The sequence below is a fragment of the Dioscorea cayenensis genome, chromosome 15, assembly GCF_009730915.1.
Source record: "Dioscorea cayenensis subsp. rotundata cultivar TDr96_F1 chromosome 15, TDr96_F1_v2_PseudoChromosome.rev07_lg8_w22 25.fasta, whole genome shotgun sequence".
Classification (NCBI taxonomy): Eukaryota; Viridiplantae; Streptophyta; class Magnoliopsida; order Dioscoreales; family Dioscoreaceae; genus Dioscorea; species Dioscorea cayenensis.
This window is the reverse complement of record NC_052485.1, coordinates 4,695,781-4,712,438: the sequence shown is the minus strand read 5'-3', so window position 1 is coordinate 4,712,438 and position 16,658 is coordinate 4,695,781. Positions and strand designations below refer to the sequence as shown.

Here is a 16,658-nt window from a genome sequence, read left to right as displayed (position 1 = left end):
TTGTATTGTATACGAAAACTTGCAATGATAAATAAAAAAATGAATTCACAAGTAAAACATCACTATTTTAAAATGAAAAATTAAGCTATTATCAACATTTACTCCTTAGAGTTCTCAATCGCCTAAAATGCTTTCCAATCAATGTGTGACGGTGAGACAATAGGTAGAGGGCATTTTTATGAAAACATTCAAAATTTCACTCCGCTGGATAGAACATTAAAAAATAAACTCATAAAAAAAACTTAAAAAAGGCATTTGGTGTGAATATTGAAATTTATAATTTTTTTTATAACCGAATTTAAGGGGGATTTTTTTTTTCCCATTTCCTAATATCAAATACAACAATAATTCATCCACAATGATAAGGGAATTGAAATTCAAGAATTTTTAATTATATATTATATTCATTAATATCATTTACTACCGTTTTAGCACAACACCGTGTATTTATCAAAATAAAAATAAAAATGATATAAAATATGAAAAACAAAGTAAAAGTAAGATTGATTATTATATAAAATAAATACTTTTATTTTGGTAAAACTACAACCACCCATTAAATCGTTTTAAAAATAAATAAATAAATCAATATTACAAGCGTAATTTAGTCTTACATCACCTGATTGAAAGGGAGGCCATATATGTATAGAGGAGACTAACTTTTACCCTATCAGACTGAATCATTTAAAATTATAGATCCTCCACTATATGCATCATTGATACTTTTATTACGAGTAGGTGGTGTGAGATTAGGCAAAGGGTTGACCGAGAAAAGCTTTAGTAAAGCGATGTTGAGTGAAGTGTCGGTAAGTGAAGTGTGTCTGACTCGACGTACTGGGTTTGATGGGGGAAGTATTATTATAAATTTGGTTTAGTCCTACATTGACTAATTAAAGAGAGTCCATATGCATATATGTGAAGGGTAACCCACCGTATCAAACGGGTTAAAATAAAAATAATACTTAAATTTATTTATCCGGGTTTATTCATTTCAGAAAAGTCTCTAAAAAAATAAGGATAAGTATACGAATACCTATACTGCTCCACCTAGCCCATTATTGTCTAAAGTTAATAATCCATCTGTTTTATCTGAGTTTAACTGTAAACTTTATATTTCAAAATTTATGGCACTTTGTCTTTTATATAACTTTTTTTATGCATGATTAAACCATTCAAAGGTTGCTTTTCTAACACTTATAAAATCACATCAAAATTTAAATTATTCTGATTTATTTAATTTTCATCTTTATTTTTATTATTTTAATATTTCTCATGCAGATTAAGATTAAAAATTAACTAACATTTTTAAAAAAATATTTTTATTATTATTATTATTATTTACATTCTTGCGGTAAACACAATGATAATGCCAAAATATCATGAAGAACCATAGATAAAAGGGATTAACCGATTTAAAAAATTTATGGATAAACTATTTTTTCTATGTAAATACTTTCTTTATTTCATTATGAGTGTTTATTTTTAAAAGTTTTTTTATATTTTAAATTATTTATTTGTATACTTAATTTAAATACTAATTGTTAAATTGAAATTTATGAACCTATTTAAAATATACCATTTTTCATCACTAGCACCTTAATTGGAGAGAAATAAAAAAGTAAAAATATTTATAATTTTTTAATTCTAATTATTTTTTTACTCTTCATGGCATGGTTAAAATGAACATATATATAATGAGACAAAATAAATTTTTTAATTGTAAAGTTTTATAAATTTTTTAAAATATATGGATAAATCATAGACTTAAACTTATATTTTTTTATTTAAGAATGGAATAAAATACCAATTTTTGTAATGCAAAACTCTAATGTAAATATATAAACAATTCTCCAAATATTATCTCCTATTATACCACATTATTTATAATTTCCACATCATCAAATGATAAATAAAAATATAAAAAAATAAAATAAATCAGAATAGTTTGTGTTTTTTTTTTCTCATAGTTTCACTTTCAGTGGACTTTATTTCTGTATTATTGGTTTGAACTCTTTCTGCTCTTAGACTGTTATTTTTATTATTTATTATGCTATTTTGGACTCTGTTTTTAGATTGTTGTTCGTTGATTTTGTTTTAATAAATTATGATTTATTTAATTTATAAAATAAAATATAATAATAATAGAGAAAAACCAATTTAAAATTAATAAAGAAATGTACATGGCACAAGTTCCAAAATACAATGTACAACAAATAGTATGTGTAAAACCCTCATGATTGAACATTAGAGTCTACCATCTCTCATATCATTTGATTCTTTCACAAACCCAACTTGCATGACTTTGCATTAAATGAGACCAAAAAGATAGAAATAAATGGGCAAAGTAGTTGAAATAAGGGCAACATTTACTGCCACTCTCCAATTGGTGCTTATTTGATTGCTTGTTTTTTTTTTTGTTTTTTCACAAAGGTTTCCCAACTGCCCCCAAAAACTAGTTATGGTTATTATCATTCACTCAGGTGAATCCCATTCACATTTGTCATATCAAATAAACAAGTCTTCTCATTCATCACAAGATCCTTCTAGCTTTCTTATGAAAAGTTTTCTAGGTTAGTACTTGATATTTTTATAAGATAAATTGATAAACAATGAGAAACTAGTGAAAATTATAGGATCCCTAATTATCCAAATAATTAAGAAAAAATATTTTAATCCTATATTTTGCAACTACTCATTGACATATATTATTCAAAATTAAAATAATAAATACATATTTTTTTAATAAAAATAAATAAACTATCCAAATATATTAGAGAGAATATAAGATCTTATAAGAATAATGTAGGTTTAAAGGAGAGTAAAAGTAAAAAGAAAAATATACATAGAATCACCTGGCCAGGTGTTCTTACAATATACGATTAAAACGATAGAATAGGGGTTTTCAGGAAATAGTTCATAGCTAATTTGACTTATATACTCATACATGTTCTACCATGTTTTAATTTAAAAAGGAACCCCTAATATTACGTAAATTATATTAAAAAAATCAAAGCCGCTTTTGATTATTGTCATGTTTGATTGATTTTTTTTTTTTTATTTAATAAAATGTGGAAGTCTATTTAAAAAAAGAAAAAAGAAAAGAAAAAACCCTGCAGAATAACTAAAAAATTTCCCAATAATTATGGAAGTAAATATCAGTCATCAGAGTAATAAAAAAATACTCAGAGTGGAATCAAGAAGATCAAAGATCAAGATCAAGAAGATCAGAGCCGTCCATCTGTCCAGAAGAAGTGGACTCTTATTATTATAGCTTCCAAAACGAGTCACACCCGAGAAAACAGGGCCAAAGCCTTAGAACTTCAGCAGCTTTCCTCTTCTTTTTTTATCTTCTCTTCTATCTCTTTCTCTCCCTACTTTCTTCAAGCTCTGCTCTTGTACTGCCGCCAAAGGAGAACCTTGGGAAAAGCTGCTATCTTTGGCGGCGCTGTTTGCCGGCGTCGTTCACTGGCGATCGATCTAGCTCACTATATCATCCATATTCTCTGTTCTTTGCTCTAGCTTTTAAGCTGCTTTTTTGTTGTCTATCTGTGGTGAGGAATTCAGGTGATTGTGGATGGGGGGCTAGGTATGGGAAGCTCTATCTTTGTTTTCTTGGTGGAATCTGTGGGAGATTCGCTTTGCTTGCTTGTTGACCCATAGTTGCTAGATCTTTTGCTGTGAGAGTGAATAGGAAAGCATTTTCCTGTTTTTGGTTTTATAGTTGTGGTTTGATGTGGTTGGAGATAGATCAGAGTTTATTTATATGTTTGGCGATTTTTTTTAGGTTTGATTAGTGGGTTTTGATGAAAAAGATCGAATTTTTATTTTTATATTGGTTTGTGGCGTTGTTTTTGAGCTTGATTTGATGGTGCGTCAGTGTATTGCTTGGATTTGCATTCTTATGTGGTTGATTTTTATGGTGTGCTGATTTGTGTTTTGGCTTTGGATTGTGTAGGTGGTTGATTGATACAAGGACGTAAATTGAAGCTTGGAGTTGGGGAGGTCTTGTTGCGCAGGATTTGACTGAAACTGTTGCTTTGATTTGGTTGTGGCGATGATGGTCGACTTACAATGCATGGGTTTAGTATTTAACTCCAGAGTTTTGGATGTCCATGTCGAAGTTGGGTATGGTTTTTCAGGATTTGTTGAAGGTTTGCATCTGGGATTTTAGTTGGTTGATGCTGTGCTAGGGAACAAGAACAAGTGATTTGTAGCCTTTTCTAGCGTTTGTGGAAGAAGATTCTGTGAATAGTTGCTTGTGATATTGTCTCGAGTGAATATCTGAAGCTATTGATTTCAGACCAAAAGATATTGGGAAGAAAAGCTACTCGATTGAAGCATTTATCAGGGCAGTACTAGGGTTTGTGAGATTTGTTTCTTTGGCATTATCTTCTGCTCATATTTGAACATGGTCCATGGTTGACTTTGGGGATCAAGCCGTGTTGGTGGGTCACCAATATCGAGATCAATCTCCCATAAGTGCAGCTGATAGATGATGTCCACGCATAAGTGAGGCAATGGTATACAGAAGTAGATTGGTAAACCAATGCTAACTCTGCCAGAGTTTGAGTAGTTGATATACATAACTTGGTTGGCACTAGGCATGGCAACGGAGGTGTTTGGAGGTGTAGTGCCTCACCTTTTCCCATCTTTGGGACCTGCGCTTATGGTTTCTATGGGATATATTGACTTAGGCAAGTGGGTGGCAGCTGTTGAAGGCGGAGCTCGTTTTGGATTTGATCTTGTGTCGCTGGTCCTGTTTTTCAACTGCACAGCCATATTGTGCCAATACCTTGCAACTTGTATTGGCATGGTCACTGGGAAGAACCTTGCAGAGGTATTTTCTAACATCCTCATTTCCCCTCAGCCAAACATTTATCTGCTTGTCATTATTGGACTTACAGATGAACAGCCACATATTCGTTGTAATTTTCCAAACAAGCATGTGCATCTGCAAATAAAATATACATGGACCTCTTTTTTCTTGTGGTATTATTAATTTGCGCCTGTACTAGTTAGGTGAACCTGCCAAGTTACATCTGATGGTTGCCGCAAGGCTGAGCAGTAAAGCTTCTGCTCAAGGAAAGAAAACAGGAAGCAAACTTTTTTTTTTATTTTATTTTATTTGTGCACCCTATTCCAAATTAAGTTATCACTTGCGACATTCATCCAGACACAAATTTAAGCCTCTTTTCCTCCAGAAATTTCAAATCTCATGACTTCAACAGTACATTGGATTCTTTAACCAAATATTGAATTCACTGTTTCTGATTCAGTTTGATATCTTTTGAACATTTGTAGTCAAATGCTGTACTATATCTCCTCATCCATATTTGGGTATTATGAGTTTATCACTAATGTTCTTTTTCATTGTTAATGGGATTTCTTTCAGACCATAGACCATGTATATTTCATTTGGTAAAAAGATTATTTTATTTCTTGGAGAGTTCTGATACTTGCTGTATTTTCTTTTACTTGTTCAAAGATTTGCAGTCAAGAATATAGCAAATGGACATGTATTTTGCTGGGAATTCAAGCAGAGATATCCATGATAACTTCTGAAACAACCATGGTAATTGAATTTCTTCGCTGCACCACTGGCTATCTTTCTTAAGTAAGAATTTAGAAAAGTAACATTTGAAATTCGACAGATTTTAGACTGATCATGTTGCTTTGGACTCTTTTATTGATGATACCAGGTATTGGGCATAGCACATGGACTGAACCTTCTGTTTGGAATAGAGCTAGTCAGTTGTATATTTCTTGCCACAGCTTCAACAGTTCTACTTCCTTTATTTGTAACTACATGGGTAATTTTTCTTAGTGTTGGTTGTTGTCATTTGAGACATTATCTTAATAAGTCAATTCTGACAGTTTTAGTTTTGAACTGTAGGATAATATTAAGGCAGAAGCATTTTATACAGCCATAGCAGCTGTTGCTTTGGTTTTTTATGTGCTTGGGGTATTGATCAGTCAGCCAGAATTTCCCCTAGCTATGAATGGTGTCTTTCCTAAGTTGAATGGTCAGAGTGCATACTCACTCATGGCTTTGCTTGGTTCAAATATAATGGTGCACAATTTTTACATACACTCTTCTTCTGTACAGGTGAATTTGTTGTCGTGAACTTTTCCTTTTTTTTTTTATCACATTACATATTTTGCTTCCTCTTATTTTTGATGCATCTTGGGCAACAATGTTTTGGAGTTTCCCTTGTAATGGAGCAATTTTCCGGGAATAATTTGTTGTAGCCTGTTATATTAGTATATTATTTCCTTCTTTCATTAGTACAATATCCTTGTATGATTCTCGTTTGTCATAACATTACCATGCATTATGTGCTGAATCTTTAGAGATATTGTTGTAGTTTTAATTTTGTATAGATAACTCGTGGTGCATTTATACTGAAAGTCATTGCCGAAGACACATATAAGCCACGCACTAATGAAAATCCCAATATGATGTTCATTGGCAATGGATTTTAACTTTTGCCAATTTCAATCTGCCGTTACATTTTGAAGTTCTAATTAAATCACAGAACATGGTAGTGCTTTATATAAATGCAGCAGTGGAGTAGACAAGGAAATATTAAAAAGGCATGTTTTGTATTTCCTATGCATTTAATGATGATGCCTATATCCATATGCAGCAGCAGAGTAGACAAATTGTTACCGTGGGTTCCCTATTCAATGATCACTTTTTCGCTATCCTCTCCATTTTTACTGGCATTTTCCTCGTGAATTATGTGCTGATGAACTCCGCGGCCACTGTGTTCAGCAATACAGATGGTGTTGTTAACCTTCAGGATTTGAATTTTCTAATGGACCAGGTTTGGACCTTCCTACCAATCTGTGTGATCTCAGTATCTACTGGTTATACTGTTTGTTTTTCTTGTTTTTATGGTAAAGAAATGATCTTGTGGCTCTGCGTATCTTCTTATGCTTTGTGTAGAAGCTTATTTATACGGCATGATGATGGAAATGTTGTTAAGATATAATGGATCTATTTGATCCTTCATTACCGTACTAGGCAAAATAAATCTTGTGGCTTTTTATTCACACCTTGGAGTGATTTCTAAAACAATGTCTTCAATGATGGAAAAACTATTTGAGAAGAAGCACAAATGACCGTCCAGCCTAGTGTGACCTACCTAAACCTCTGACCAATCTTAACTAGAGAAAACTTGAGCTACAAGTCTACGACTTTTCCACTTCATCAGCAAATGACTGTTACCTTTGTTGGTCATCTATAATATAAATGAACTTGTGGGGTGATGCCAGAACTGGCTTAAATAGTGTAAACATTCTTTTGCCGTTGCACTTGTGCTTCTGAATGATCAATTTAATGGCCATTATAGACTCAACTTTATATTTGTCATAAAGGGCAAGGATGCTCTCAAGGAATTTTCAATTTTTGGAAGCTAGTCTGAGAAGATCAGGTGATGTTTTAGAGAGATGACAATATGTTTGGATGACTTCTGCCACTAAAAACCATGATAATATAGTTATGCATGGTTAAAAATACAATAAAGCACTAAATGCATGAAAAAATTGTGCGGTTAACTCTAGTTTGCTGATAATATTTCCCTTTGCAATTGTTCTTCTTCCATCTATGTGCAGATTATTCTGATTTTTTGTGCATTAAAAACTTCTGATATTGCATTATCACTTGATTTTAAATCGTGGGGATGCAACTATCATATTGTGACGCTCTATTTATTTCCCCTCACAGATATTTAAGAGCCCAATAGCACCTGTTGCCTTCTTTCTGGTCCTTTTCTTCTCTAGTCAGATAACAGCTTTGAATTGGAATATAGGCGGGCAAGTGATCTTGAGATACTTCTTTGGCATAAACCTTTCTGTTTGGGCCCATCATGGTTTACTCAAAGCTCTTGCAATCATTCCTGCTCTTTACTATGCAAGGAATGGAGGTTCAGAAGGAATCTATCAATTGCTCATTTTTTGTCAGATTATATTGGCTATGCTTCTTCCATCCTCTGTAATTCCCCTTTTCCGAGTGGCTTCTTCAAAATGCACGATGGGGCGCTTCAAAATACCTTGGTATATGGAAATATTTTCTCTCATTGCATTTTTTGGAATGCTTGCTTCAAACATGATCTTTATTGTAGAAGCCTTATTTGGAAGAAGCAACTGGATTAGCAATATGCAGTCAAGTACTGGAAGCAGTGTAATTATACCAAGTAGCATTATCTTCCTTGTCGCCTTTACATCAGTTGGCCTCACCCTATACTTGGCTGTCACACCTCTAAAATCCGCAAGCGAAAGACCAGATATTCAGATATTTCCAGGGTATATGCAAAGCACTCCAGAGCTGTTTGAGGTTGTAGAATCAGATGATATGGAGAAGATTAATTATGAAGAAGATCAGGGGTCTATTGAAGATGTTTCATCAGAAAAATTTATAGAGAACCAAGGTGAAAAATTGCATTCAGAAGCCAATTTTGATGTGTCTGAGACAATCATTGATTCTGACCATGAGTCTCACCAATCGACACAATCTCACCAATCTGCTTATGATCCCGGTATTATGTCTGCTTGTAGCTCCCCTGCATATCACACAGAAAAATCAAACTTGGCCATTGATGAAGCAGCAGGGGAAAATTCAAGCAAAGTGACTGGTACTGTTTTTCCAGATGTAATAGCATCTCAGGAGATCGAAGCCAAATACCCAATTGAAAAGGATGTTGAAGTATCCACTGATGTTCAAATGGACAAGAATAATGAAGAGGAAGGCGCTCCTCTGGCAGAGGATGTTTCTAGAGGGATACTTCCCTATCCAAGCGTTGAAGGCAGTGGAAGCTTATCAAAGTTGTCTGGACTGGGTCGTGCAGCAAGACGCCAATTGAGTGCTGTCTTGGATGAATTTTGGGGCCATCTGTTTGACTACCATGGAAAACTAACACAAGAAGCAACTACCAGAAGGTTGGATGTTTTACTGGGAATAGATTCAAAACTAATCGGTTCTTCTGTAAAAGCTGATGCTCCAGCTGATGAGCTCTCAAAGAGTTACTTTCCAGATTTGGATAGAAGTTCAATTTTCCAATCCAGCTCAAGAGAGTTTAGCTCCCCAAGGCATGGCGTTCAAATGGAATCCCGGCCATATTCTCAAACCATGCAAACTTTGGATGCGCATGCCCAGAACTCTTATACCAGCTTGTTTGGGTCCAATGACAGACATTCTCTGTACCCCCCTCAGTCTTCTGATAACCGAGATTATCAACCGGCTACGATACATGGGTATCAACTATCCTCATATCTCAAAGGAGCTAGTGCTGGCCGAGCTCCCTATTCCTCGAACATCTCGTTGGACCTACCGCCAACTTCATCTGCATCATCTTTTATTGCAAATTGCAGGGATCCACTTATGTATGGTAGTGGGCAAAATGATCTAGGTTCCTTGCGTGCATCTAGTTTCCAAAACCGCCAGGCAACATCAACAATTGGCAGATTGCCGGTTGATCGATCTTTCTATGAAGCCTCCTTGCTTGAAACAGGTGAAAGCAGCGTCTCCTCAGCTTATGGAAAGAAGTACCATAGTTCACCTGATGTCTCAGCAATCATTGCATCGATCAGGAACTCATCTTTGAATGATGGGAATGCTCAGTGGGCTGGTCCAATTGGCTCTCGACCATCCACTGGCAGGATGACATATGAACAATCACAGTATTTGAACCCTCTGTCTACTAGGACTGGAGTTCCATTGGCTTTTGATCAACTTTCTCCACCCAAGCTCCACAGAGATGTTTTCTCTCCGCATTCAAGTTTGAATTCAAATACAAGATCTCTGTGGTTTAGACAACCATCTGAGCAATTATTTGGTGTGATTGGTAAAAATCAAAGTGCAAGGGATAGAGGAGTCGACAGCAGGCCGAATGTCACTGCTGCTAAAGAAGCATTCTCTTACACAGAATCAGAAACTAAGCTGCTCCAGTATTTCAGAATTTGTATGATGAAGCTCCTTAAATTGGAAGGCTCTGATTGGCTGTTTAGACAAGGTAGTGGCATTGATGAGGAGCTAATTGACAGAGTAGCTGCAAAAGAGAAATATCTGCAAGAAGTAGATTCTGGTGAGATAAATCAAGCGCACATGCTTTATCGAAGAAATAGTTCTGCCCAGAGGAGTGAGGAGGGAGATCCTGCTTCTCTTCTATCAGTGACCAATTGTGGAGATGGTTGTATTTGGCGAGCAGCCTTGGTTGTAAGTTTCGGTGTATGGTGCATTCGCAGGATACTCGAACTATCAGTTGTGGAAAGTCGGCCAGAGCTATGGGGTAAATACACTTATGTTCTTAATCGGCTTCAGGTAAAAATTCTCAGTTATTATCCCAATTTTTTATCCTTCGGTGAAAGCTAATGTGTTTTTTTTTCCCTTGATTTTATCAATATGATATCTTCTTTACATATCTGAACCTTATTTTTCATGCTTTTAGTATCCCTTTCGCCAACGTTATCTAGTATTCTTCTGTTAGATGGCTGCCCATTCATTCTAAGTAGATACGAGATTCGAATGAAAAATTATTGATATGCATAATATGCCTGACTCTAGACTTAATAAGCTGATATTTGGCATGTCTTTCCAATATAGGGAATTCTTGAGCCGGCATTTTTGAAGTCCCGTCCACCGCTTTTTGCCTGTTCCTGCTTAGAAATAAACACCAGGAATTCAAGTACTTCACCACAAAACGGTAACCTGGTAAGCACAGAGAAAACAAACAAGGCGACATCGGTAACTACTGCCAACATGGTTCTTGATATGATCAAGGATGTTGAAGCTGCTGTTTCGGGCCGTAAAGGACGCACAGGCACGGCCGCAGGTGATGTTGCTTTCCCTAAAGGTAAAGAGAACTTGGTATCTGTTCTTAAGCGATACAAACGCCGTCTCTTGAACAAGTCTTCTGCGGGTAATGAAGGTGGCTCATCGTCCCGCAGAATCCCGTCCCCGATTTCTTCCTCAGTATCATAGCATGCGAACTACTCTTCCTTCCTGCTAGTTTATGGGTCAGAGGTTTTTTTCCATGAAGTATGTTTTTTCGGGTTCAAGGTTCAGTGATCTTTGACCCTATTCTCTCTCACAAGCCTGGTTTCATTGTATGTTGTATTATTAGTAATATAGGAACAGCAGTGTAGCATGTGAAAGAAATAGAGGTGTGTTGTTTCTCTGGTCTCCTCGTCTCTCTCAGGTTATTTTATATGTTAGTCCCTAAAAATCCCTTGAATCATTCATTAATCATTTGTCTTTGCTAGTGTAATTAGTTGCGCTGGTAAATATCTTAAGTGGGTATCATGTTATGGTCAATTTTTACTTTTAAATGTCAAATTTCAACTCGTATTATTTTTATTACTCAACTTTAATTTAGTTATCAGGAGGATATTAAAAAATTTTTACAATGAATTTGATAATGTGATGGTTAAAATTGTCTTGTCAGCAGTAATTCGTTGCGACATGTATATATTATGTTATCAATGATGTCCATTTATCATGTGAAATGTGAACATTATTGATAATGTGATATATACGCTTCAATAGAGGCAATTCTGGTAATCATGTCATCAAAAAATTCTCAAAAATTTTTTTGGTACACTCTTTATGAAAATAAATTAAAATTAAGTAATTAAAACGATACAAATTGAAATTTAATACTCAATGAAAATTGGGGTATTCATTTAAGATATTTATTATTTAATCTTAGTTACGCACTGACTACATTTTTACATAGTTAATATTATTTAAAATTTAATGATTTTAAAATTTAAAATAGTTATATATAAAGTAATTAAATTTTATAAAGAAAAAGGAGTTGATGGCATAAATTTAAGTGTTTGGTTAGAGAATGCTAGTGAGTTAGTAACCTACCTCTCCTCCCACTAGAGTGAAGTTAGGCATGCAGGAAAGCGTTCTTTCAAATCTTAACCTGTTTGATTAGTGGGTTAAAAGATAAAGAACTTAATTTTAAATTAATAATAGTCTTCAATTAATATTAATAATTTATTAACATTATTTATTTAAATAATTAAATTTTGTTAAGAAAAACGTTGTTGGGTAACTTTCAACGGGCCTTCTCTTGCTTATGTAAGACTCATTTTGTAAAATTTTTATTGTTTGGGTTCAAAATACGCTGAACGTAATAGTATCATAGGGTTCCAGCGTGGAACTTGAATTTTTTTGTTTTTACACAATTACTCACATTTTTAAAAATAAAAAAAATACATTACATCATTGTACACTATAATATTAAAAAAATTATGTATTTGAGATGTATCATTTGACACTAGGGGAAAAAAAAACCAGTCCTACATCGTTTGAAATGTCAAGTGTTATATTGAAAATGTTTTAACATAAAACCATGAAAATAAATAATAGTACACTATATCCGGTTTTTTTACTGAATTTTTTTGGGTACCCGATCCGAAAAAAAGGGTCGGGTACCCGGTCTAAATTTTTAAGATGAAAACCGGATCGGATACGGGTCGGGAGAAATTAAAAACCGGGTATCCGAATCCGGTTTTTAATATATTTATTTATATATATAATTATATATAGATAGATAATTAGATATATAATAAATTTAAATTTTATATGGTTTAAAAAGTAAAAAAGAGAAAAAAAAAATCCAAATCCCTCATTTAAACCTTTAAGATAAATTTTTTTTTTCTTTTTTACGTTTTAGACCATATAAGATTTAAATTTATTATATATATTAATAAATTTAAAATTTTACAAGAGCATAAGTAGAAAAAAATTAAATTCTCTCGTTTAAATACTTAAAAAGTTACTGATATAGTTATATTATATATACATATTAATAAATTTAAACTCTTCTAGGGTTAAAAGTAAAAGGAAAAAAAATTTCAAATCTTTATGTCTAATATTGGTGAAACTCTTTATTATTTTTTTGATTTTTTTTTGGGAGAATAATGTAAGGTTTTAATCCTCTTTATATAAGTTACAAGTTTCTTTTTTTTTTTTTTATGAATGTTGATGTTGTTATATAAAAAAAATCTATGGAGTAGATGAAAATTAAATTTGGATCCGGATATCCGATATCCGATCCGGTTTAAACCGGGTACCCGATTTTTAGTACCCGGTTTAAATCGGGTCAGATACAGGGTCAGCTTTTGCTGATTCAAAAAATCGGGTACCCGATCCGGTTTTAAAAACTGGGTCAAGTACCTGGTTTTGCTCACCCACTACTAAGTAGAGTAGAGGGGTTGGCGACCCATTTCTCCACCCGTATGGATTAGTAGATTGCTACTTTTGGAAAAATAAATAAATAAATTCATAAAGTAATAAATTAATAAATAAATCAATAAAAAGTCTCTAAGAATAGTCTAGAAGGCAAAAGCAAAATCCCATTTTTGGTAGTCTAATCAAATATTAGTTTTAAGATATCTTTTAGTTTAAAATTTTATTTTACCCCCAAGAAGAATTAATATTTTATTTTCTTTCCAAATCAAAAGTTGAGGATTTTAATTTATAATTTATCACCTTGCATCATCAACTATTTTTTATCTTAATATTTGTCATCTTTCATGAGCAAACGGAAAGAATATAAACAAAGGAAAATAAAAGTATTTTTTAATTTTTTAATTAAAATGGTTTATTGATTTTTTTAAAAAAAGGAAAAAAATGAGGATGTGCGAGAAATATTAAAAAAAAAAATCTTATTGATAAAGTTTAAAAAGTTTTAAGTCGTTTTTTCTTTATATATTAAAAAATTTGGCCACTTGAACCGCTTATATCATCCTAATATGAATTTGATTTATATATATATATATATATATATATGGGGCCGAATTAACTATAAATGCATTATGGAACAAAAAATAATTCAATTCAAAGGTCAATCTGATTTGGGGATGGCTATGACTCTTTGGCGTGCAATTGCAGCTTTATCAAATTCAAGACTAAATATTAATTATTATTATTATTCTACACGTCTGGAAGCATTCTTGCCATTGCCCATTGATGAAGATGGGAACACTAATTAATTAATTAATTAATTAATTGATTAATAGTGTGTGGTTTGCTTTAAATGGTTTTTAAAGGAAAATCATTATTAATGTTACTCAATATTAATATAAGGAATATATTGATTCTAATGACCTCTTAATCTTTTAACACTGATTAGCTTTTTCCGAATATTTGTGTCCTAATTTGTCCCCGGTCAACAAGAAAAAAATAAATATAAAATAATTAATTTTTGAATAATATCATTACTATTTTAATTTTATACACACATATAAATGTGAAGCATCCAAATGACTAATTGCCTTTCATGCAGAATATTTCTTTTCTCCGTGTGATATTTTTTATCTTAATTTTTTTCTTATTAACCATGTGGTCCATGTCATCCAATTTTTTTTTTAAAATAAATATTTTTTGGAAATTTGAAAATAAGATTAATATTTCTAGTTCTAGATAACACAGCATAGTTCTTTTTTTGTGAAATACAGCTATTTTGTTTTGGAAGTCAACAATTAATAAGAACTTGCAAAGAAAAATGAAAAGATTACTAGAAAACATGTCAACCTTTTTAAATTGCAAGTATAGATAGGGACATTGTTAGGCGAGTTAATTAAAATAATTAAGCCCATAGTCCTAATTGCTTGGTTACTAAAACAGAAATTAAAAATATTAAAGACTATATTATTCATTTGGATTCCATGATAGAAATTTCAAGCGATTTGCAACACATTAGGCATTGATTGGATTGAGCTATACGGAATAAATTTTTTTTTTTTTTTCCCAAAATGTGCCAAACAACCAAATTAGTAGAGAACTAATAAATAAATAAATAAGAAAGAACATGGTCAACTATTATAACTAGGATTTTTTTTTATTACCTTAAATTATAGTAAATTCAGAAATATCTCAGCTCTGCGATTTTGCGACAAACACCAAACTCATTTTTATCACTTATGCATCTCTTTCGGTGCTGGTAAAAACTCTTTATAATCATGAATTGACCGAAGACTTTGAGACCTAGATTTGATAGAACAACCATAGATAGATGACCTCTGTAAATATCTCCTAAAATTTTATTTATCTTCATTATTTAAAGAGGACATCTAACTAATCTTTTTAGTTTAGTTTGTAGCTTAATTTTGTTCCATAGATTCATAACTTTGGTCACTGTCCCATGTATCTAAAGTTTGCTTTTTTTTATATATATATATATATATATATATATATATATTGTGGATGATTTATTCAATTTTAAAAAAATATATAAAAATTATAGTGAATAGTAGGTAAGTAAGAAGGATATAAATTTGGAATTTATATAATTATTAAAAAGGATAAAGGTGATGTAACATCATGATTAGCATAGAGAAATAAAGATGTTTCTTTACAATAGAGATGTGCTGGAGTGACCCCCCAACTATAAACAAGATAAATTCTTCAGCAAATGGGAAGTTGAAGCTCAACTTCAGAGGGCACCAAAATGGAGGATTAAATTCAATTTCTTCTCCAGGTATGCTCCAATTTCTCCATTTTTATTTCTATTTTTATTATTATTATATATTATTATTATTATTATTATTATTTATGATCTGATCCAAATTCCATTCTATAAAGTTTGATATTTGGAAGCAATTATTTCAAAAGTGGGCAATTATATGAAAATATTGTAGTTTATTCAATAGCAATATCTATCATCCCCTGATTGTTAAACCAATCGAATTTTTAGAATTTTAAAATTATTAATAGCAATTTTAGTTTTTTATTCAGAATTTTCTTTTAATCTTGGTACCAAAATGCACTGGCACCTTTAAAATAGTTAAATTTCAGTTATATAAAAACAAAGGTCAAGAGACTTAAGACCTAATAACCATTTTTAGTAAGTTTCTTAGTTTATTTGCAATCCACTTTTTTTTTATTTTAAAAAATACAAAATAGATAGTTGCTCATGCATCTTTTTTAATAATTATGTTTACTTATATACCTTACAAAACACTTCTATTTAGTTATATACCTTAAAATTAAAAGTCAATTCCATTTTTTTTTTTTGGTAAAATAACAGATTTACCCTATATCTGATTTTAATTAAAAAATATAAAAATTATTCAGTCACTTATGTAAAAATGCATAATTACTAAGACCCCCTAGTTAAAATTATATTTACTTTTATACCCAATAAAACACTTCCATGCATTTTATTTACCCTAGGGTTATAAAGAAATTTAAAATCTTATAAACAAACCAAATTTACCTTTCATTTGCATGAAGAGAGAGAGAGAGAGAGAGAGAGCATTTTTATTTTTATTAATTTTTAGTTGACTTTGAGGAATAAAATAAAATAAAATTACTTGCATACATCCAAAAAAAATGTGTAGTTGCTTATATATTCTCCTACAAATCATATTTAGTCATACACATTTATGCTAAAATGTTGTAAATATCTTTTAACATCAGAGTTATATAAATAAATAAAATCAATCTATAAAAATATATAAGCACATTTTTAGTTTTAAAAGGTAAAAAAAAAAATTACAAAAATTGATTTTAAATAGGGGTAAAATAGTAATTACAAAAAAATTTAAAATAAAAAAAAATACCAAATTATATTCATACTTCTTAATTAGTATTAATTAACGTAATCACTAAGTACAAAAAATTAAAAAAATAATTAAGAGAG

General features: G+C 31.8%; 1 protein-coding gene across 3 annotated transcripts; it reads left to right on the top strand.

Moving 5' to 3' along the window:
• The first annotated feature begins 3,301 nt into the window (after positions 1-3,301).
• On the top strand, positions 3,302-11,076 carry LOC120278100 (protein ETHYLENE-INSENSITIVE 2-like). Of its 3 annotated transcripts, none has more exons than XM_039285009.1 (8): positions 3,302-3,564; positions 3,956-4,837; positions 5,486-5,572; positions 5,700-5,810; positions 5,894-6,106; positions 6,648-6,827; positions 7,730-10,321; positions 10,604-11,076. In XM_039285009.1, exons 2-8 carry the CDS (start codon positions 4,604-4,606, stop codon positions 10,979-10,981), a joined length of 3,795 nt encoding a protein of 1,264 aa, XP_039140943.1. In that variant the 5' UTR covers positions 3,302-3,564; positions 3,956-4,603; the 3' UTR covers positions 10,982-11,076. The 3 variants fall into 3 exon arrangements, with proteins under 3 accessions (XP_039140943.1, XP_039140944.1, XP_039140942.1); XM_039285010.1 differs by having other exon boundaries at positions 3,302-3,586; positions 6,651-6,827; XM_039285008.1 differs by having other exon boundaries at positions 3,302-3,586.
• The last annotated feature ends 5,582 nt before the right edge of the window (positions 11,077-16,658 follow it).